Source organism: Salmo salar, chromosome 11 (genome assembly GCF_965601325.2).
Source record: "Salmo salar chromosome 11, fSalSal1, whole genome shotgun sequence".
In the NCBI taxonomy this organism is placed as follows: Eukaryota; Metazoa; Chordata; class Actinopteri; order Salmoniformes; family Salmonidae; genus Salmo; species Salmo salar.
This window is the reverse complement of record NC_138301.1, coordinates 94,707,133-94,731,329: the sequence shown is the minus strand read 5'-3', so window position 1 is coordinate 94,731,329 and position 24,197 is coordinate 94,707,133. Positions and strand designations below refer to the sequence as shown.

The following is a 24,197-nucleotide window of genomic DNA, read 5'->3' as shown; positions in this document are numbered from 1 at the left end:
GCAAAGGTAAGAATCTCTGAAATTGTCAAAATTTCTTTAAATTGACAATTCTGTTTACTGTCTTGTGCAAGATCAAACAGTTGACACAATACCTGTTTGCAAAAGTTCAGCTAGAGATGAGATGCAGGGATTTGTAATCTTGCGTCTACTTTTATGCTAATTACAATTTTTGTATCTGAGAGTAAATAGAGCCGACTATATAATAAAAGTCACCTTGTCAGAGAGAGATTTTCATGGTTATCAAAACGTCATGCCAGGGTAAGCCTACACAAAACACAGCCCTTAATTTAAATGTTTCTAAAATTCCCTATGGGAAGACTAATTGGAACGATTTCCCTGTTTGACAGCTAGGTTTTATGGGTATTATGACACCTCCATTGTGGGGCTCTATTGCTTCTTCCTCTGTACTGGGGTGTTCAAGACAACTGGGAACTCGGAAAAAACGAGATCAGACTGAGAATAATCGTGACGTCAGTGGTCTTCAGATCGGAGAAGACTGATCTCTGGGTAGAATGATGTCAGAGTTTCTGACTTGTATTTCCCGAGTTGGATGACAGTTCAAACCGATTTTTCCCAGTCGGAGCTCTTTAAAAAAAAAAACATGTAATATTTTTTTAATCTTTATTTTATTTATATTTTTGTATTTTTTCCAGGGGATGGATCAGCTTTAATATTGCGGATATATTGTTGCTTCCATCAATGTAATTGTCTGCATCATTTACAATCCCCCATATATCTATATAAATACCCAAAATATATCTATATATATATACCCAATACATATACACACACATAGATAGATAGATATATAGATATATAGATAGAGAGAGAAAATTGGGGGAGAGATGGTAGGGTTTGCGGGGAATAATAAAGGAAAATGGAAAATATATTCTAAAAAGTCGTGTGTGTGTGTGTGTGTGTGTGTGTGTATATATATATATATATATATATATACACACACACACATGAATATACAAATATTTTTAGAATATATTTTCCTTTATCATTCCCCGCAAACTCTACCATCTCTCCCCCAATTGGCGTAAACTAATAAACAATAACACTTAAGCTTCTACTTCCAGCGTATACATACTATATACATTTTACAGACACAATCTATTTTACAATGGTTATATTTTGTTTGTTTTTAGTCCTGACCTTCCTCTATTTCTGATGTCCATCCAGTTTGATTTCTAGTTGTCATATATTTGTAACTGTGCTATTTTATAAAAGTTCTGAACCTTTTTACATTTTACAGACCCTGTATGTTTTACATTTGTTATCTTGTTGTTATTAGTCCCACCCTTCAGCTCCATTCATCTACCTCTTAACACCATCCATATTGGATTTCTATTTACCATATATTTGTATATAACTGTGCTGTGATGCGTCACAAAAGTACTGAACCTTTCTATTCTCATAGTTTCTACAGATTGTAAATTAAAGATAATAATTTTAGCAAAAAATGTTATTATATTATTGATCGATTGACTATGACTTTTCAAATCACCCAGTATTGCTATCTGCAGCGTTAGCTCTAGGTAAATGTTGTAATGTGTATATATATATATATATATATATATATATATATATATATATATATATATATATATATATATATATATATATATATATATATAAAATGTGTGTGTGCATATAATAATACAGTTGAAGTCAGAAGTTTACAAACACATTTTTCAACCACTCCACAAATTTCTTGTTAACAATCTATAGTTTTGGCAAGTCGGTTAGGACATCTACTTTGTGCATGACACAAGTAATTTTTCCAACAATTGTTTACAGACAGATTATTTCACTTATAATTCACTGTATCACAATTCCAGTGGGTCAGAAGTTTACATACACTAAGTTGACTGCCTTTAAACAACTTGGAAAATTCCAGAAAATGGTGTCATGGCTTTAGAAGCTTCTGAAAGGCTAATTGATATCATTTGAGTCAATTGGAGGTGTACCTGTGGATGTATTTCAAGGCCTACCTTCAAACTCAGTGCCTCTTTGCTTGACATCATGGGAAAATCACAAGAAATCAGCCAAGACCTCAGAACAAAATTGTAGAGCTCCGCAAGTTTGGTTCATCCTTGGGAGCAATTTCCAAACGCTTGAAGGTACCATGTTCATCTGTACAAACAATAGTACGCAAGTACAAACACCATGGGACCCAGGGGCGAAAATCTGATATCAACTTTGGAGGGGACAATTACATGAAATTTTCTCAAGAGCAATTCCTGAGGGGGACACCAAAAGTAGTGCTGTAACACATAGCCTACATTGTAATATGGTAAATGTATATTGAGGAACCAAAGAAATAAGGTGTTTGCCGTACTCCTAACTACCGGTACCCAAAACTACACAACTAATCACAACAGCAATACCATTGCCTTTAACAAATCTTAGTTCAGTCACCAGTTTAAGTTGAGAGTGGGGGTATCCATGGCATTTTCCAATTATGTTCCTATTTTACAAGTCAAAAAAATTGAGAACCTTTCATAATGTTGCCAAACAAAGACTCAACAAACTTACCTGAGACTCCCTGTCTCTGCCAGTCTGTCCCTGCATATCTGTCCCCAACTCTGCTGTCTGTGTGCCATCTGTTGCCTGCTCTGCCTAATGACATTATTGTGAAACATTTCCATTAGAATTTAATTTCTTTCTTATTAACATTTTTATCAACTAGTCTTTGAGATATTAGGCTACTAGGGTTCTTACTATGCGTTTTGGTGTATTGAAAAATACTCTGATGTCCGTCTTATTTTTATGCCATTTTTCTACCTGGCTGGCTGGCTGGCTACATATACAGTGTGTAGGTTATTTACAGTAGGAGATGGGCTTCTATCATCTTCAATCATTCTATTTGGGCTTCGATCTAAAAGGTAGCTAGCAAATGTGAAACGGATTAAAATGACAAGAGTTGACAGCTGTATGAGTTCACCATTTACACAGCATATGCTGCAACCTTTTGTAATTTTAATAGTTTGTTTCATATTGGCTGGCTTCCAACAATAGCTGAATTTGCAAAGCTAGCGAGCACCAATTCAGTTTCAGTGGTGTTTGCTATAATCTTTGCTACCCGGGTAAAATAAAGGTGAAATAAAATAAATAAATAAATGTTCCCTTGCGACAATTTAGCTTTTGCAACGAGACCATTAAATATATTTAAGACAATGGTAGAAGAGAGTGTAGTTCTGTTCAGTTTGGATTTCAGTTTATCGCTAACCTTATCACATGGACTTTGAAGCACTAACTTACATCATCTGCATGCTGATCTTGGAATAAATTGACGATAGCAAAGATTCCATCTTTGACGACGCCACATAAATGGAATAGGTACTAGCTAGCTTAATAGTTAATATTTGCGCGCTAGCTCTGCATATTCAGCTAGTGTGTGTGCGCGATTGACTGGATTAACCTCACGTCAGTTACGTGCATTGAGTGCCTTTCAGACAGTAGATACGACCTCTCTGTTACCTAGCAAGCTAAGGAACTGGCAGTGGATCAAACCATTGTGAGGCAAAGGGTGGGGGGGGTCGCAATCTTTTGAAACTTAAAAACGCGCTATTAAGTGTCTATAATCAGCACAATTGCTTTCATTGCGTATTATTAATATTATTTAAATTACATAGTTATGTTTCAGTGATATATTGGGGGGGACAAAACATATTTTTCCCAGGATGGGGGGGGGTCGTGTCCCCCCCGTCCCCCCCGGGATTTCCGCCCCTGATGGGACCACGCAGCCGTCATACCGCTCAGGAAGGAGACGCGTTCTGTCTCCTAGAGATTAACTTACTTTGGTGCGAAAAGTGCAAATCAATCCCAGAACAACAGCAAAGGACCTTGTGAAGATGCTGGAGGAAACAGATGCAAAAGTATCTATATCCACAGTAAAACGAGTCCTATATCAACATAACATGAAAGGCCGCTCAGCAAGGAAGAAGCCACTGCTCCAAAACCGCCATAAAAAAGCCAGACTATGGTTTGCAACTGCACATGGGGACAAAGATCATACTTTTTGGAGAAATGTCCTCTGGTCTGATGAAACAAAAATAGAACTGTTTGGCCATAATGACCATCGTTATGTTTGGAGGAAAAAGGGGGAGGCTTGCAATCTGAAGAACACCATCCCAACCGTGAAGCACGGGGGTGGCAGCATCATGTTGTGGGGGTGCTTTGCTGCAGGAGGGAGTGGTGCACTTCACAAAATAGATGGCATCATGAGGCAGGAAAATTATGTGGATATATTGAAGCAACATCTCAAGACATCAGTCAGGAAGTTAAAGCTTGGTCGCAAATGGGTCTTCCAAATGGACCACGACCCCAAACATACTTCCAAAGTTGTGGCAAAATGGCTTAAGGACAACAAAGTCAAGGTATTGGAGTGGCCATCACAAAGCACTGACCTCAATCCTATAGAAAATGTGTGGGCAGAACTGAAAAAGCGTGTGCGAGCAAGGAGGCTTACAAACCTGACTCAGTTACACCAGCTCTGTCAGGAGGAATGAGCCAAAATTCACCCAACTTATTGTGGGAAGCTTGTGGAAGGCTACCCAACACGTTTGACCCAAGTTAAACAATTTGAAGGTAATGCTACCAAATACTAATTGAGTGTATGTAAACTTCTGACCCACTGGGAATATGACGAAAGAAATAAAAGCTGAAATAAATCAGTCTCTCCACTATTATGACATTTCACATTCTTAAAATAAAGTGGTGATCCTAACTGACCTAAAACAGGGAATTTTTACTAGGATTAAATGTCAGGAATTGTGAAAAACGGAGTTTAAATGTATTTGGCTAAGGTGTATGTAAACTTCCGACTTCAACTCTATATATGTGTGTGTGTATACAGTGCCTTGCGAAAGTATTCGGCCCCCTTGAACTTTGACCTTTTGCCACATTTCAGGCTTCAAACATAAAGATATAAAACTGTAATTTTTTGTGAAGAATCAACAACAAGTGGGACACAATCATGAAGTGGAACGAAATTTATTGGATATTTCAAACTTTTATAACAAATAAAAAACTGAAAAATTGCAAAAAAATTATTCAGCCCCCTTAAGTTAATACTTTGTAGCGCCACCTTTTGCTGCGATTACAGCTGTAAGTCGCTTGGGGTATGTCTCTATCAGTTTTGCACATCGAGAGACTGAAATTTTTGCCCATTCCTCCTTGCAAAACAGCTCGAGCTCAGTGAGGTTGGATGGAGAGCGTTTGTGAACAGCAGTTTTCAGTTCTTTCCACAGATTCTCGATTGGATTCAGGTCTGGACTTTGACTTGGCCATTCTAACACCTGGATATGTTTATTTGTTAACCATTCCATTGTAGATTTTGCTTTATGTTTTGGATCATTGTCTTGTTGGAAGACAAATCTCCGTCCCAGTCTCAGGTCTTTTGCAGACTCCATCAGGTTTTCTTCCAGAATGGTCCTGTATTTGGCTCCATCCATCTTCCCATCAATTTTAAACATCTTCCCTGCCCCTGCTGAAGAAAAGCAGGCCCAAACCATGATGCTGCCACCACCATGTTTGACAGTGGGGATGGTGGGTTCAGGGTGATGAGCTGTGTTGCTTTTACGCCAAACATAACATTTTGCATTGTTGCCAAAAAGTTCGATTTTGGTTTCATCTGACCAGAGCACCTTCTTCCACATGTTTGGTGTGTCTCCCAGGTGGCTAGTGGCAAACTTTAAACAACACTTTTTATGGATATCTTTAAGAAATGGCTTTCTTCTTGCCACTCTTCCATAAAGGCCAGATTTGTGCAGTATACGACTGATTGTTGTCCTATGGACAGAGTCTCCCACCTCAGCTGTAGATCTCTGCAGTTCATCCAGAGTGATCATGGGCCTCTTGGCTGCATCTCTGATCAGTCTTCTCCTTGTATGAGCTGAAAGTTTAGAGGGACGGCCGGGTCTTCGTAGATTTGCAGTGGTCTGATACTCCTTCCATTTCAATATTATCGCTTGCACAGTGCTCCTTGGGATGTTTAAAGCTTGGGAAATCTTTTTGTATCCAAATCCGGCTTTAAACTTCTCCACAACAGTATCTCGGACCTGCCTGGTGTGTTCCTTGTTCTTCATGATGCTCTCTGCGCTTTAAACAGACCTCAGACTATCACAGAGCTGGTGCATTTATACGGAGACTTGATTACACACAGGTGGATTCTATTTATCATCATTAGTCATTTAGGTCAACATTGGATCATTCAGAGATCCTCACTGAACTTCTGGAGAGAGTTTGCTGCACTGAAAGTAAAGGGGCTGAATAATTTTGCACGGCCAATTTTTCCGTTTTTTTATTTGTTACATTTTTTTCAAATATCCAATAAATTTCGTTCCACTTCATAATTGTGTCCCACTTGTTGTTGATTCTTCACAAAAAATTACAGTTTTATATCTTTATGTTTGAAGCCTGAAATGTGGCAAAAGGTCGAAAAGTTCAAGGGGGCCGAATACTTTCGCAAGGCACTGTATGTATATATTTATATTCCGGTCTCTGACATTGCTCGTTCTGATATTTCTGAATTAATACATTTTTCAGGATTATGTCTGTATTGTTTATATATATTTTTATATTGCTAGGTATTACTGCACTGTTGGAGATAGAAACACAACCATTTCGCTGCACCTGCGATAACATCTGTAAATCTGTGTGCGCAACCAATAAACTTTGATTTTATTATTTATAAAGTAGTTTTTATCCTATTTTGCCTAACCGCCACCATGGGCTATGCTACATGTTAAAATGTTTGTGTTGCTTTTTTTACTGCAAATATTTGTATCCCCTTTTCCCTTTTTGTGTCTTTTTTCTGTCAAGGGAAATATACATTTGATATTTAATTTATTTAGGCCTAATTAAAATTAGCCAAAAGTGCCAGTACGGTGCATTCGGAAAGTATTCTGATGCCTTGACTTTTTCCAAATGTTGTTTCGTTACAGCCTTATTCAAAAATTGATTACATTGTTTTTCCCCCTCATCAATCTACACACAATATCCCATAATGACAAAGCAAAAACAGGTTTTTAGAAATGTTGTTTTTATGTAAATATCACATTTACATAAGTATTCAGACCCTTTACTCAGTACTTTGTTGAAGCACCTTTGACAGCGTTTACAGCCTAGAGTCTTCTTGGGTATGACCCTACAAGCTTGGCACAGCGGTATTTGGGGAGTTTTTCCCATTCTTCTCTGCAGATCCTCTCAAACTCTGTCAGGTTGGATGGGGAGCGTTGTTGCACAGCTATTTTCAAGTCTCTCCAGAGATGTTAGATCGGGTTCAAGTCCGGGCTCTGGCTGGGCCACTCAAGGACATTCAGAGACTTGTCCCAAAGCCACTCCTGCGTTGTCTTGGCTGTGTGCTTAGGGTCGTTGTCCTGATGGAAAGTGAATCTTCACCCCAGTCTGAGGTCCCTTTGTACTTTGCTCCGTTCATCTTTCCCTCAATCTAGTCTCCACATCCCTGCCTCTGAAAAACATCCCCACTGCACAAAGCTGCCAGGTTTCCTCCAGACGTGACGCTTGGCATTCAATCTCATGGTCTGAGAGTAATTTAGGTGTCTTTTGGCCAACTCCAAGGGGGCTGTCATGTGCCTTTTACTGAGGAGTGACTTCCGTCTGGCCACTCTACCATACAGGCCTGATTGGTGGAGTGCTGCAGAGATGGTTGTCCTTCTGGAAGGTTCTCCCATCTCCACAGAGTAACTCTGGAGCTCAGTCAGAGGGACCATTGGGTTCTTGGTCACCTCCCTGACCAAGGCCCTTCTCCTCCGATTGCTCAGTTTGGCCGGGCAGCCAGCTCTAGGAAGAGTCTTGGTGGGACCTTATATAGACAGGTGTGTGCCTTTCCAAATCATGTCCAATCATTTTTATTTAAGACAGGTGGACTCCAATCAAGTTGTAGAAACATCTCAAGGATGATCAATGGAAACAGGATGCACCTGAGCTCAATTTCAAGTCTCATAGCAAAGGGTCTGAATACATATGTAAATAAGGTATTTATGTTTTTAATTTTTTATAAATTAGCAAAAATTTCAAAAAAAATGTTTTGGCTTTGTCATTATGGGGTATTGTGTGTAGGTCGATGAGAGAAAAAATGATTTAATCCATTTTGAAATTAGGCTGTAAGATAACAAAATGTGGGGAAAGGGAAGGAGTCTGAATACTTTCCGATTGCACTGTATATACGCCAACAAATTAACATTACTGTGGGGTTTGCACAAAGGGATTTACCTCCAATATCATCAGTCATGTGCATTTGTCTCAAGAAATTGGCATCATTGTCATATAGGCCTATAGACTATATTTCAGCCTAACCAATAGGCTAAATGTATCCTACATTTTAAAATCCTGTAGTCAAATATATTGCCCCAACTATGGTTAACCTATTTAGCCTATTCTAAACTATGATACATTTAGCCTAAAATTAGACTAGAAAGGGTCATTGATGATTGAGGATGTTATGAGGTCAAATGACAATATGGAAACACTGTGTCATCTTACAGGTAAAGAGGTAAAAACAATGGTAGGCTATAACAAGTGCAGGGGAACCAAAAACCTTATCATTGAAACGGCCTTGTTGCTGTAGTTGCTAAACTTGCTTTTCAGCTCTGACCTCTAGTGTCGGTGTTACTTCCGTGTTCATACCTTGATACACCTGTGTTATAGGTGCGGTAGATAGTGATACTTAAGCCACCTGCTACGTTCTATTGCTATTACACTTGTAGACTATTTTACGTATCATGAGCGCCGAGCCAGGATCATGTCATTCAACACCTGGGTGCTCTTTACAGGACGACCGAGACACTGAAGTAGAAGTTACAGAAAGTTCGAGAAACTTGAATATGGATTTACAACAGCCCATTTTCTCCGCGTTGAATGTACTCCGGGATGAAATTCGATCGGCGAAAGAGGACTCCGGGTTGTCTGGAAAGGCTGCGGTGACCTCCTCCGACTCAGAATCGGGTATATTCTCCGGTGAATCGGAACTTTGCGTGGAACATGAATCAGAGCTGGACTGGTTCTGCTGCTCCGAGCAGAAACTCATATGCTCGCACTGCACCATAGTGGGATCCTGCCAGGGACACACGGTGACAGCCCTGGCCAACAGAGTGACAGCAGTCAGGGTGAGTGCCCCGACTTTTCCTGAAAGGAAATTATCTCTTGTATAGCACTATATTAGAATATACCACCTATAGGCTCAGTAATACCAACTCATTTTTGAGCAGTTACAAGCTGATGCTTGTGTGTCATATGGACCTTTGTCACAGTGAATGGGGCATGGGGCCAGGAGACTGTTGACCTACAGTTAGGAGTTAGAATTGACCAGGCAAACTGAGTTTACCTTAGGGCACCTGGAGTACTACAGTACAAAGGGCCAGCTGGTTTGTGTTAGGAAAGTGTGTGTTCACATGCCTGGTGGGTGTGTAGGGTGTGCCACACTTTTTTGACACCACACTGAGGAGTTTCCCCTGTTGATTTCTCATGGAATGTGAGGAGACAGGAATTTCAAGCTGTTGGGAAGATACGGGAAGCCTTTACATAAATAGTGTCCATATAAGCAGCATAAATTGTCATCAGTGCTCTTCCAAGTTATTATTATTTCAGGATACACAATGACATGTTGGTGATGGCAGTTCGACACTACAGGAATAGGCCTGCCTTTTGAAACTGTACCTGATCAACTCTGTGGTTTTCAAGTCCAACACTGCTCTTCTTCATGCCAGTCACTGTGAGTGTTGTCCTGAACAGAACCAGCTGGTTGACGTGTGTGAGAAAATGCAGCTGCAGGCCCGGCGCATCGAGCACTTTATCAACAAGACTCTGACTGCCAAAGAGCGGGCACTGCAGGTGAGCACCCAGGCTCTGTGACACATACTCAGTCCCTTATGTGCTCTCACTCCGCACAGCCTTGGAATCACAAGCTCTACACACAGATATGTAATGGATTCCATCATATGTCTTTTTGCTGTGACTCTTGCCCCCTCTGCCGTGTGTCCATGCAGGTGGAGGCGAGCGGGGCTCGGGAGCGAGTGGTGGCACAGGTCAGTGTGGTGAGGGAGGCGGTGGAGGAGGAAGAGCAGCGGCTGCTGGAAGCGGTGCAGAGGGAGGAGGAGAGAGTGGAGCAGTGCCTCCTCACTCAGAGAGCCCACTGGGGCCAGGCCCTAGCTATGCTCACACAGACACGCACACGCCTGGTGCACACTCTCACAAACACACCGGACTTACAGCTGGCGGTGAGTAGGGGAAAGATGATGGCCACAGGGAGGGACAGAGGATGGGAAATTGGAGAATACAGTGGTGGAAAGAAGAAGAATGAATAGAGAGAGGGTCAAACAAGACTGAATGGAATGCGCAAATGATGATGATGATGATTAACCCTAACCCTAACTTCATGTCCACACCTTGGCTCAACCCTAACCCTAACTTCATGTCCACATCCTGGCTCAACCCTAACCCTAACTTCATGTCCACATCCTGGCTCAACCCTAACCCTAACTTCATGTCCACATCCTGGCTCAACCCTAACCCTAACTTCATGTCCACACCCTGGCTCAACCCTAACCCTAACTTCATGTCCACACCCTGAGCTCAACCCTAACCCTAACTTCATGTCCACACCCTGGCTCAACCCTAACCCTAACTTCATGTCCACACCCTGGCTCAACCCTAACCCTAACTTCATGTCCACATCCTGGCTCAACCCTAACCCTAACTTCATGTCCACATCCTGGCTCAACCCTAACCCTAACTTCATGTCCACACCCTGGCTCAACCCTAACCCTAACTTCATGTCCACACCCTGACTCAACCCTAACCCTAACTTCATGTCCACACCCTGGCTCAACCCTAACAATAACCCTGATAATTATAATGATGATCATCAACGCTAACTAAGTATCATCATCATAGCCATAACCCTAACACTAGGTTCATGTCCACACCACTGCACAACCCTAACCCTAGCCCTGATCATTCTGCTGATGATGATGTAATTAAGATCAATTTCATTGTCAGAAATTAATGTTGACTCTGTGTCCTGTGTTTTCAGACCTCTGGCCAAGAAATAGCTGACAGGTAAAAAAAATGTTTCATCCATTTTTAGTATTTTTTGCAAGTAGTAAGAACACATAGTTAAATAGTTCACCCACTGAAGCAATCCTGCCGGTGAAGTTGTTCATTAGCCAGATTCACATGAGCTCTCTCTTGTGTGTGGCGATCAGGGTTGAGGATGCAGAGGGGGTGGGTGAACCCTGTGACACTGACCGGCTCAACCTGAATGCAGGTTGCAGTGACAGCAAACTCATGAGGGGCCTGTGGGCCAGCGCCATACTGCTGGGGCCAATTGGTAACTAGTACTACTGCTTTTATCCATATCTCCATGATACAGGTCAGGACAACCTTGATTCGTTCAGGTTACAGTTGTTCCAAATAGTTGCAGTTATGCATTGTTGCCAGTTGTTCAGACACTATTACTATGTTATTAACAAAGCATAAGTGCTTAATTAAGGATGAATAAAAATACATTCTTCTCTCCCCTTTAGCTTATGGTTCAGCACATCTGACATTTGACGAGCGCACCGTCAGCTCCCTACTGTCCCTCTCAGAAGACCTTTGCACTCTGACCTTCCTGCCTAAGAGGTCACGCCAGTCCCCGCCCTACGACCCGGCGCGCTTCGACAGCTGGCCCAATGCACTGGGCACCCTGTCAATCTCCTCCGGCACCCACAGCTGGGTGATGGACGTGGGTGAGAGCGGGGCCTTCAAGTTGGGGGTATGCTACACCAGTATGGGGCGTAAGGGCTCGGGCAACGACTCCCGCCTGGGCTACAATGGCCAGTCCTGGGTGCTCTCCAAATACGATGGGGACTTCTCCTTCTGCCATGCGGGGAAGAACACACCCCTGCATGTGGTTCACAAGCCCAAGAGTCTAGGGCTACTCCTGGACTGGCCTAGTCAGACCCTGGTATTTTATGACCCAGACTCCAGTGCCGTGTTGCACTCTGTCAGACACGCCTTCAGTGGCCCGCTGCTGCCTGCATTCGCCGTGGCTGACCGCAGTGTCACCATACTGCACTGACCTCTGACGTAACCGTCTGTAGTGCCATTGATATAGAATTACGGATAACACTTTCATAAGACATATCTTATGAGTTGATAATATAACATTGTAAGGGCCTATTAATGCTTATAACAAGTAATAATGCATTATACCTCCTGATTAAATCTGACTGAATTACTAATATTTGTACCTAATTCTAATAGAATAGAATACTATCAAAGCTTCACAATGTATTTGAATGTAATCAAATTTCTGTCTGCATTGATGAGGTATGCAGTCAGTTCTCCTTTGTTGAGGAACACATTTCTAATTTATTCTTTGTTTATCAGAAGTACTGCTTCTGTATAGGTTTCTGTAGATCAAATTATACAGTAGTCCTGTGTCCGTGATTCATTTGTTGTGAAGTCTGTCCCAAACTCTTCATTTAAGTTTTAGAAGTATGCTATTTATATTTATTGTACTTTTATGATCTGATAATCATTTTTGATAACTTAAGTGAAGTGAATGTTTTCTACCTTTTCGAGAGACACCTGTTTGCGGAACTGGTTGATCCAGAAGTTGCTCAGTGTGCTACCTGTCAAATGTATTAAAATATTTTTGATTGTCTGATATGCAATGTATGCCTCTATTGAGTGAGTATGAACTCACATCCCGCTTTCCATCCATTCCTCAGTGGAAAGAAAATTAATGAAATGCCCGACGCAATACAGACAACACAATCTAAAAATTAACAGCAGGGGGCAATGTAGTGTTTTTTTTTTTTTCCATCAATGGTGTCAAAAGTATAGCCTTTCTGCTAATGTAGGTTCAAGCTTTTACCTTTGCGTTCACGCTGAATATTCTGTTTCACTTTGGACCAATCTACTGTGGGTGCCAAGTTATGGCAATGCATGATCAATGCCATAATATCACTAGTACTTTTGTTTTGACTGAGGTTCAGAGGGAACCAGGAGAGGGCAGCATAATTGCAAATATATTTATAACTCTCCCAAGATAGTTAATCGGTGTCGTTTTCAATGGGAGAAAATGAAGCATAGTGGGCAGAACAACGAAGGAGGTGGGCAACGGCAGAGCCAAGCGCGAGCTAACGAGATCCTAGTGGCGTGTTAAATGATATATCTGCATATTTCCGTTAGGGAACGCCTTTTCTGTAAAGTGTGCTTGTGCAATTACTCAATTCGCCGTTGCACTCCTTGTAAACAATGCCATTTTTTTTTGTTTTTGGCAAAGGGTCACGTCTACTAAACCTAGTGGACTCTGTCCATAACATATTCTAGTTTTAGGAACAGAATACTGTATTGAGATCGGCCTTTTCTTCGATGAGAAAATCAGCAGAATGTCGACCCAGTTCCATCTCTCCATACTCTCCCACCGCCGGCCACTGGTCTTCCTCTTCTTTTTTAAACTAATTTCTGAAGTAAAAAAAAAAATAGTAGGCCATAGCTGTAGTTTCATAGGGTTAAAGCTACAATATAACTTTTGGCCGACCTCAACAAAATTCAGACAGAAATGTGTGTTATAGATCTGTCATTTTCAGATCTGCGTCCATAATGGGTCTGCGGTCAAGCGACCACCCCTTATCACTGTCAAACGCTCCCTAAAACACTTCAGCGAGCAGGCCTTTCTAATCGACCTGGTATCCTGGAAGGATATTGACCTCATTCCGTCTGTAGAGGATGTCTGGTTGTTCTTTAAAAGTGCTTTCCTCACCATCTTAAATAAGCATGCCCCATTCAAAAAAAATTGAACCAGGAACAGATATAGCCCTTGGTTCACTCCAGACCTGACTGCCCTTGACCAGCACAAAAACATCCTGTGGCGTACTGCATTAGCATCAAATAGCCCCCACGATATGCAACTTTTCAGGGAAGTTAGGAACCAATATACACAAGCAGTTAGGAAAGCTACGGCTAGCTTTTTCAAACAGAAATTTGCATCCTGTAACACTAACTCCAAAAAGTTATGGGACACTGTAAAGTCCATGGAGAATAAGAGCACCTCCTCCCAGCTGCCCACTGCACTGAGGCTAGGAAATACTGTCACCACCGATAAATCCGCGATAATTGAGAATTTCAATAAGCATTTTTCTATGGCTGGCCATGCTTTCCACCTGGCTACCCCGACCCCGGTCAACAGCCCTGCACCCCTCATTGCAACTTGCCCAAGCCTCCCCCATTTCTCCTTTACGCAAATCCAGATAGCTGATGTTCTGAAAGAGCTGCAAAATCTGGACCCCTACAAATCAGCAGGGCTAGACAACCTGGACCCTCTCTTCCTAAAATGATCTGCCGAAATTGTTGCAACCCCTATTACTAGCCTGTTCAACCTCTCTTTCGTATTGTCGGAGATTCCCAAAGATTGGAAAGCTGCTGCGGTCATCCCCCTCTTCAAAGGGGGAGACAATCTAGACCCAAACTGCTACAGACCTATATCTATCCTACCCTGCCTTTCTAAGGTCTTCAAAAGCCAAGTTAACAAACAGATCACCGACCATTTCGAATCCCACCGTACCTTCTCTGCTATGCAATCTGGTTTCTGAGCTGGTCACGGGTGCACCTTAGCCACGCTCAAGGTCCTAAACGATATCATAACCGCCATCGATTAGAGACAATACTGTGCAGCTGTATTCATCGACCTGGCCAAGGCTTTCGACTCTGTCAATCACCGCATTCTTATCGGCAGACTCGACAGCCTTGGTTTCTCAAATGACTGCCTAGCCTGGTTCACCAACTACTTCTCTGACAGAGTTCAGTGTGTCAAATCGGAGGGCCTGTTGTCCGGACCTCTGGCAGTCTCTATGGTGGTGCCACAGGGTTCAATACTCGGGCCGACTCTTTAATCTGTATACATCAATGATGTCGCTCTTGCTGCTGGTGATTCTCTGATCCACCTCTACGCAGACGACACCATTCTGTATACTTCTGTCCCCTCTTTGGACACTGTGTTAACTACCCTCCAGACGAGCTTCAATGCCATACAACTCTCCTTCCGTGGTCTCCAACTGCTCTTAAATGCAAGCAAAACTAAATGCATGCTCTTCAACCGATCGCTGCCCACACCTACCCACCCGTCCAGCATCACTACTCTGGACGGTTCTGACTTAGAATATGTGGACAACTACAAATACCTAGGTGTCTGGTTAGACTGTAAACTCTCCTTGCAGACTCACATTAAGCATCTCCAATCCAAAATTAAATCTAGAATCGGCTTCCTATTTCGCAACAAAGCATCCTTCACTCATGCTGCCAAACATACCCTAGTAAAACTGACTATCCTACCGATCCTTGACTTCGGCGATGTCATTGACAAAATAGCCTCCAACACTCTACTCAGCAAATTGGATGCAGTCTATCACAGTGCCATCCGTTTTGTCACCAAAGCCCCGTATACTACCCACCACTGCGACCTGTATGCTCTCGTTGGCTGGCCCTCGCTTCATATCCGTCGCCAAACCCACTGGCTCCAGGTCATCTATAAGTTGTTGCTAGGTAAAGTCCCTTCTTATCTCAGCTCACTGGTCACCATAGCAGCACCCACCCGCAGCACGCGCTCCAGCAGGTATATTTCACTGGTCACCCCCAATGCCAATTCCTCCTTCGGCCGCCTTTCCTTCCAGTTCTCTGCTGCCAATGACTGGAACGAACTGCAAAAATCACTGAAGCTGGAGACTCATATCTCCCTCACTAGCTTTAAGCACCAGCTGTCAGAGCAGCTCACAGATCACTGCACCTGTACATAGCTCATCTGTAAATAGCCCATCCAACTACCTCATTACCATATTGTTATGTATTTGATTTATTTTGCTCCTTTGCACCCCAGTACTGCTACTTGCACACTCATCTTCTGCACATCTATCACTCCAGTGTTTAATTTGCCATACTGTAATAATTTCGCCACTATGGCCTATTTATTGCCTCACCCCCCTTATCCTACCTCATTTGCACACGCTGTATATAGACTTTCTCTTTTGTACTATTGACTGTATGATTGTTTATTCCATGTGTAACTCTGTGTGGTTGTTTGTGTCGTACTGCTTTGCTTTATCTTGGCCAGGTGTCACGTCCTGGCCAGTAAAAGGTTAATTGTTTTTGTAGTTTGGTCAGGACGTGGCAGAGGGTATTTGTTTTATGTGGTTCGGGGTGGTGTGTTTGTGTAAAGGGTGTTTGATTTAGTATTTCCGGGTTTTTGGTTGATGGTCTATGTGTTTGTATTCTATGGTTAGTCTGGTGTGTGTGTTTCTATGTTTGGTTAATTGGGGTTGGGACTCTCAGTTGAAGGCAGGTGTTGTCTATCTGCCTTTGATTGAGAGTCCCATATATTAGGGTGTGTTTGTGTGTGTGATTTGTGGGTGATTGTTCTGTGTTGAGCTTTGCTTTGCCAGACTGTTTGTTAGTTGTTCGTTTTTCGGTTTTGTTATTTTGAATGTTCATTTTTGAAGATAATTAAAAATCAAGATGAGCATTCACGTACCTGCTGCGTTTTGGTCCTCATTCACCGACAACAACCGTGACACCAGGTCGCAGTTGTAAATGAGAACTTGTTCTCAACTAGCCTACCTTGTTAAATAAAGGTGAAATACATTTTTTACAAATAAATAAAATTGAAAGCAAGTCTAAGAAGTGGTAGATCTGTTCTATGTGCACTATTTCTATTCTTTCCGTTCTTAAATTTAGTTTAGGCATTTTGACTTTCGGTTTTGTACCAGCTTAATTAAGAACAGCTGAAAATAAAATATTTTTGCTTATGGAAAATATATTTCATAGCCGTTTAGATGGTACAATAATTCTCGACACTATACTTGCTTGTTTTGTCATATAAACAAAAATTAGGCAAACTATTAGGATTTTAGCAACCAGGAAATGGCGGAACGATTTCTGCATAGTGCATCTTTAAATAGCTGACTAAGGGCCCTCAAATAAAATTGTATTTGTTACATACGCCGAATACAATGGGTGTAGATTTTATCATGAAATGCTTGCTTACGAGCACTTCCTAACGACGCAGAGTTAAAAAACGATACAAATAAAAATAGTAACATCAAGAGTACAAAACAATGGGAGGGAGTACAGGGAGTACCAGTTCAATGTGAAGGGTTGCGAGGTATTTGAGGTAGATATCAAATAACATTTTATTGGTCACATACACATATTTAGCCGATGCAATTGCGGGTGTGGCGAAATGCACACACACAAAATATTTACATGACGGCAGGGTAGGTGTGTGTGTATGTGTTGTGTCGGTATGCGTGTGTGTGTATGTGAATGTGTGTGGGTTTTGTGTGAGTGTGTACAGTATATAGTGTGTATACTGTACATAGTCTTATGAGCGTGCATAGAGTCAATGCAAGACAGGGTCAGTGCAGATAGTCCAGGTAACCATTTAGTTAACTATTTTGCAGTCTTATGGCTATTTAGCAATCTAATGGCTTGGAGGTAGAAGCTGTCTCACCAATGCCTCGGAACCGTTTGCTGTACAGTAGCAGAGTGAACAGTCTACCGCTGGAGTCTTTGATAATTTTTTGTGCCTTCCTCTGACACCGCCTGATATAGAGGTCCTGGATGGCAGGGAACTCGGCCTCAGTTATGTACTGGGCTTCCACACCACCCTCTGTAGCGCTTTGCGGTCGAGGGCGGTGTACTTGCCATACCAAGCGGTGATACAGCCAGTCAAGATGCTCTCGATGGTGCAGGTGTAGAACCGAGGGCCCATGTCAAATCTTTTCAGCGGGAAGAGGTGCTGTTGTGCTCTCTTCAAGACTGGCGGTGTGGGTGGACCATGTTAGGTTCTTAGTGATGTGGATCGTAGGATGGGTGCGTGCTCTCCCCTCTTTCGTCTGTAGTCCACAATCAACTCCTTTCTTTTGCTGATATTGACGGAGAGGCGGTGGTCCTGCCACCACACTGCTAAGTCTCTGACCTCCTCCCCATTGGCTGTCTCATCGCCATCAGTGATCAAGCCTACCACCGTCGTGTCATTAGCAAACTTGATGATGGTGTTGGAGTCGTGCGTGGCCACGGAGTCATGGGTCAACAGGGAGTACAGGATGAGACTAAGCACTCACCCCTGATAAGCCTCCGTGTTGAGGGTCAGCGTGGCAGAGGTGTTGTTGCCTACCATCACCACTTGGGACCGATCCATCAGGAAGTCCAGGATACAGTTGCAGAGGGAGGTGCTTAGTCCCAGGGACCCCAGATTAGTGATGAGGTTTGAGGGGACTATGGTGTTGAACACTGAGCTGTAGTCTATGAACAGCATTCTCACATAGTTATTTTCCCTCTTGTCCAGGTGGGAGAGGAAAGTGTGAAGTGCAATTGAGATTGTGTCATCTGTTGGGTGTGGTATGCGAATTGGAGTGGGTCCAGGGTGAGGATGTTGATATGTGTCATAACCAGCCTTTCAAAACACTTCCTAATTATAGATGTAAGTGCTACAGGGCGATAGTCATTTAGCAAGAATTTTAGACCACCAATCTGTTGGAATATTAAATTAGGGATTATATTCCAAATGCAATCTTTATTTCTTAAATAGTGTTGTGTCCATTTGATTTTAAATATTATATTAGAGATTTTAAAATCCAGAGCATTCAACCCCCCTCACTTTGGGTGCTACACATTGCCTCTTTTCTTAAATAATGAGGTTTATTCCTCTGTCATGACGTTGGCCTGTTGGGGGAGGTTTATGACCCCCATAAATACCTTTCCCCGTTTCTCTCTCTCTACTTTATAGAGTTGACTCTTGTAAAGCCTTTGTAACATAGAGAGTCTGGTAACATCAAAAGGTGGGAAACGGAACCATATTTCGGTAATCCAACCAGTTGAAAATATGCGTTGGTACTTAATGAATATGATGTCAGATCAGTTGTTGTCTGAGTGTCACGACTTCCGCCGAAGTCGGTCCCTCTCCTTGTTCGGGCGGCGTTCAGTGGTCGACGTCACCGGCCTTCTAGCCATCGCTGATCCACTTTTAATTTTCCATTTGTTTTGTCCTTGTCTTACACACCTGGTTTCATTCCCCCAATTACTTGTTCATTATTTAACCCTCTGTTCCCCCATGTTTGTTTGTGAGTGATTGTTTGTTTGTAATACGGTCCGTTATTGTGGGCTCGAATTATTGCGTTGTATTTGTGATTATTTTAGTAAATTACGTTTATTACTCATATCTGCTGTCCTGCGCCTGACTCCTCTACACCAGCTACACACAGGCAATATTACACTGAGACATTACTACTAATGATAGTATGACATAAACTGTATCTTGAAAAGTCTACACATTCTAGTTATCAGATTCACATGGAATTGTTGTGCAGGTTAAATGTTTAAATATGAAACTATTTGTGAAAAGATGAAATGTAATTTTAGCTTCTTAATGAGAGAACGGTTTGTCATAGAGAAACCCGCCCAAGTGAACAGACATTCGTTGTAAACTATGAAACACGCCCTTCTCTTCACCACGATATAAGCCCGTTGACAAAAATCCAACTTTCTGTCCCAAGGACGTGAGGACTTGCAGTCCCTGCGTTAAAAGGACGAGATCACCTACAGAACTAAGCCAACCTCAGCGTGAGCTCTGGTTGAACGACAAGAACCTAACAAAATTAGCATCGAATTTCACCGTGAAGATGACGATCCACACGCCGAAAGGATGAATTTCGACTATACCAGCCAGAATATAGCATGAGCTTAAAGTATGGCAACTTGGTATGAACTTTGAACTCTTATTCACTAAAGAAGTGATACCTCCTAGCCGATTGAGTTAGCCGCAGCAACTGTAAACGTGGGCTAGGAGAGGACGGACAGAGTATCCATTCTACCATGCTCCAGTTCACCACTAGACATTCTTCAGAGGACAAGAGATCCATGCTGGACAACCCAGCCTACTATCTATGACCAATCTACCGAAGCGCAGCTCAGAGTAAATATTTATTGCATTTTCCTTTTCCAAATGGGTGGTTATTTAGAATGCTTAAGATACTGTATTTACGATAGCATAGCTGCCTACGGCCCGATAGAGACACAAAACCTTTTTGTTCCTCAGTCTTCCCGCTCTTTCCCTCAAACCCAACCCCCTCTCTATGTGTAACCAGCCATCATATCTGTTCCGTCCGCTAGGGACGTTTTCCTTTATGACATAATTTGTAATCAATGTATGATCCATTCTGTGTAGATGTAATTCTGTGTGATTATTTAGGTATTTAGTAAATAAATAATTAAACCAAATTTTGTATTGATGATTCAACTTGTTAGCCAGGGTTCGTGAAGATAACCAAGAATTTACAACTTTCAGATGAGACTGAATAAGGTGACGATTAATAATTGACTGCTACTGATGTAAAAGACTACCAGGTCTTTAAGAGTTTATTCAGAAGATAACAGCTCTATAAACATTCTTTCGTGGTGCCCTGACTTTCTAGTTAATTACATTTTCTCTGTAATATTAATTACAGAGAAATGATTTTATAGAATAGCATGTCATATCACTTAATCCGGCATAGCCAAAGACACGACACCTCCAAATGAAGTTAATTTAGTATCAACCATATTAGTTACTGACAGAGGAACATCCAAGGCAAGGGAGGTATAAACTAATCTGGACAGACCTTCAGATTTTGACAAAAGTACACATCCAGAAAAAGAAAGAACTCTTAATAACCAGGAGTTAAATCTCTTTCCAATTTTCTTTACATTTAAGTTGGCCCTTTCTTTCTGATCTTTGCTAACTTTAATACCAAGATATGTGATCACATCTTTTACAGTGATATTACATACTGAGTTTAAGTCACATCTTTTCAATTCACATTTCCTAATATTCAGAGATAAACCAGATACATGTGAGAATGCATTACAGGTTTTTACTATCGCTTACACACTAAAAGTGGTACTTGAGGCACACTCAGTGAAACCATTAACTCATGTCCCTAATCTTCAGACCAAATCTGCAAAACTGCAAGCAGATTATCTGCTTTACCCTCAGTTTGCAATTGTAAAACACACTTTTTGCAAAACACTAAACACAGTTCTCTACATTAGAAACATCATTCAAAACTAACAAGTCTTGTGCTTCGTTTGGAAAGCACTGCCATTCAAATTGCCACACTCATTTACCGATTACCTAAACCCAGCGCTCACATGTGAAAACACTTATAGCTCATTTCTTCACTTAGAAATCAGAGCTTGAGCACTATAAATAGGCTTCAGGTTGGCTTTCTTGGTTTGGACAATAATGGAGGCCAATATTGAGTTTGAGTTTGAGTTTATTTTATTTTTACAGGGACAGTGCACATTAATCAACGTTTCAGTAAAAGTGCCGGTTTTAGCCAGCCGGCTAATTTTCAACCGCAGTCCCTGGGCAGGTTATTAAAAACAATTACAATATAGACAATCATTGAACAGTGAGCACACGCAGAGTAACATAGGACAAGCAAGACATAGCATACAGACAGAGCAACATAGACAGCAAGAGAGCACGCAGAGCAACGACAAAAGCCGCTCCATAAAAACAACAAAGTGTTTCCACACCTCACAAGCTACAGACAACAGACAACATGGAAAGCGGCAATACACAGCTAGGGATTATGTTCACAAGTCTGATTGACCTTTAGCCATGTCTTCATGTATTTTGTGAAAGTGTGATATGTGGTGCAGTTATGTGTGTCTGATGGCAGTGTATTCCAGACATGGGAAGCTCTCACAGAGAAAGCAGATTTACTAAAGGTGCTTTTCCTTAAGGGAACTATACAGTCACCTCTCATGGCAGACCTTGTGGATCTGCTGCCATATGTTTGGGTTTTCTGTTTTACAAAAATACTGAGTGGAGGGGGAGCTAGGCCATTTAGGATCTTGAATACAAGACATGCGTCGGTGTATTGCACAAGATTTTCCCAACTCAGGAGCTCATGCTTTCTGAGGATGTAACAGTGATGAGAGAGAGTTAGTAGAAGAGGAGTGAGAGTAAGAGGGGGACAAGGACAAGGACAAGGACAAGGCCTGTGGTGACATAGACGAGGGGGCATGCCAGGGCTGGACATGCTACTCCAGATTCTACTTCCCCCGCTGTTTAGCCAGACAGAACATCGCTTGGGATGTTGATGAGGTGCTCTGGCCAGACCCAAATATCAAATCAAATCAAATTTATTTTTATATAGCCCTTCGTACATCAGCTGATATCTCAAAGTGCTGTACAGAAACCCAGCCTAAAACCCCAAACAGCAAGCAAAGCATGTGAAAGAAGCACGGTGGCTAGGAAAAACTCCCTAGGAAAAACTCCCTAGAAAGGCCAAAAACCTAGGAAGAAATCTAGAGAGGAACCAGGCTATGAGGGGTGGCCAGTCCTCTTCTGGAGAGGATAGGAGACAGGATGCACCCTAATTGTTTTTTTCTTTATAGTAACAATCCTATTTGTTTATCTTCTATTGTATTTGTTTTGTCTGTTACTGTTCACCCCGAAATCTGGATAAAAATACAATGTTTTGAGAAAGAAATACATCCCCCCCCCCCCCCCTTGCATTTCTGTTGATAGTGTAAATATATAATAATTATGCATACATACTGGATATATTTGTGCACATACAGTTGAAGTTGGAAGTTTACATACACCTTAGCCAAATACATTTAAACTCAGTTTTTCACAGTAAAAATTCCCTGTCTTAGGTCAGTTAGGATCACCACTTTATTTTTCAGAATGTGAAATGTCAGAATAATAGTGGAGAGAATGATTTATTTCAGCTTTTTTTTATTTCATCACATTCCCAGTGGATCAGAAGTTTACATACACTCAAATAGTATTTGGTAGCATTGCCTTCAAATTGTTTAACTTGGGTCAAGCGTTTCGAGTTGCCTTCCACAAGCTTCCCACAATAAGTTGGGTGAATTGTGGCCCATTCCTCCTGACAGAGCTGGTGTAAATGAGTCAGGTTTGTAGGCCTCCTTCCTCGCACACACTTTTTCAGTTCTGCCCACAAATTTTCTATAGGATTGAGGTCAGTGCTTTGTGATGGCCACTCCAATACCTTGACTTTGTTGTCCTTAAGCCATTTTGCAAAAATTTTGGAAGTATGCTTGGGCTCTTTGTCCATTTGGGAGAACCATTTGCGACCAAGCTTTAACTTCCTGACTGATTTCTTGAGATGTTGCTTCAATATATCCACATAATTTTCCTGCCTCATGATGCCATCTATTTTGTGAAGTGCACCAATCCCTCCTGCAGCAAAGCACCCCCACAACATGATGCTGCCACCCCTGTGCTTCACGGTTGGGATGGTGTTTTTCGGCTTGCATGCCTCCCCCTTTTTCCTCCAAACATAACGATGGTCATTATGGACAAACAGTTTTATTTTATTTTCATCAGACCAGAGGACATTTCTCCAAAAAGTAGAATATTTGTCCCCATGTGCAGTTGCAAACTGTAGTCTGGCTTTTTTTATGGCGGTTTTGGAGCAGTGGCGTCTTCCTTGCTGAGCGGCCTTTCAGGTTATGTTGATATAGGACTCGTTTTACTGTGGATATAGATACTTTTGTACCCGTTTCCTCCAGCATCTTCACAAGGTCCTTTGCTGTTGTTCTGGGATTGATTTGCACTTTTCGCACAAAAGTACGTTCATCTCTAGGAGACAGAACGTGTCTCCTTCCTGAGCGGTATGATGGCTGCGTGGTCCCATGGTGTTTACACTTGCGTACTATTGTTTGTACAGATGAACATGGTACCTTCAGGCGTTGGGAAATTGCTCCCAAGGATGAACCAGACTTGTGGAGGTCTACAAATATTTTTCTGAGGTCTTGGCAGATTCTTTTAGATTTTCCCATGATGAAAAGCAAAGAGGCACTGAGTTTGAAGGTAGGCCTTGGAAAACATCCACAGGTACACCTCCAATTGACTCAAATGATGTCAATTAGCCTATCAGAAGCTTCTAAAGCCATGACATCATTTTCTGGAATTTTCCAAGCTATTTAAAGGCACAGTCAACTTAGTGCATGTAAACTTCTGACCCACTGGAATTGTGATACAGTGAATTATAAGTCAAATAATCTGTCTGTAAACAATTGTTGGAAAAGTTACTTGTGTCATGCACAAAGTAGATGTCCTAACCGACTTGACAAAACTATAGTTTGTTAACAAGAAATTTGTGGAG

The 24,197-nt window shown here is 41.8% G+C and overlaps 1 protein-coding gene across 1 annotated transcript; it reads left to right on the top strand.

Annotated features, from left to right (window-relative positions):
- Positions 1-8,635: 8,635 nt before the first annotated feature.
- LOC106563302 (B box and SPRY domain-containing protein) lies at positions 8,636-12,684 on the top strand. Its single transcript, XM_014128790.3, has 6 exons — positions 8,636-9,137; positions 9,763-9,861; positions 10,017-10,247; positions 11,063-11,088; positions 11,235-11,359; positions 11,556-12,684. Exons 1-6 carry the CDS (start codon positions 8,754-8,756, stop codon positions 12,089-12,091), a joined length of 1,401 nt encoding a protein of 466 aa, XP_013984265.1. The 5' UTR covers positions 8,636-8,753; the 3' UTR covers positions 12,092-12,684.
- Positions 12,685-24,197: the final 11,513 nt, after the last annotated feature.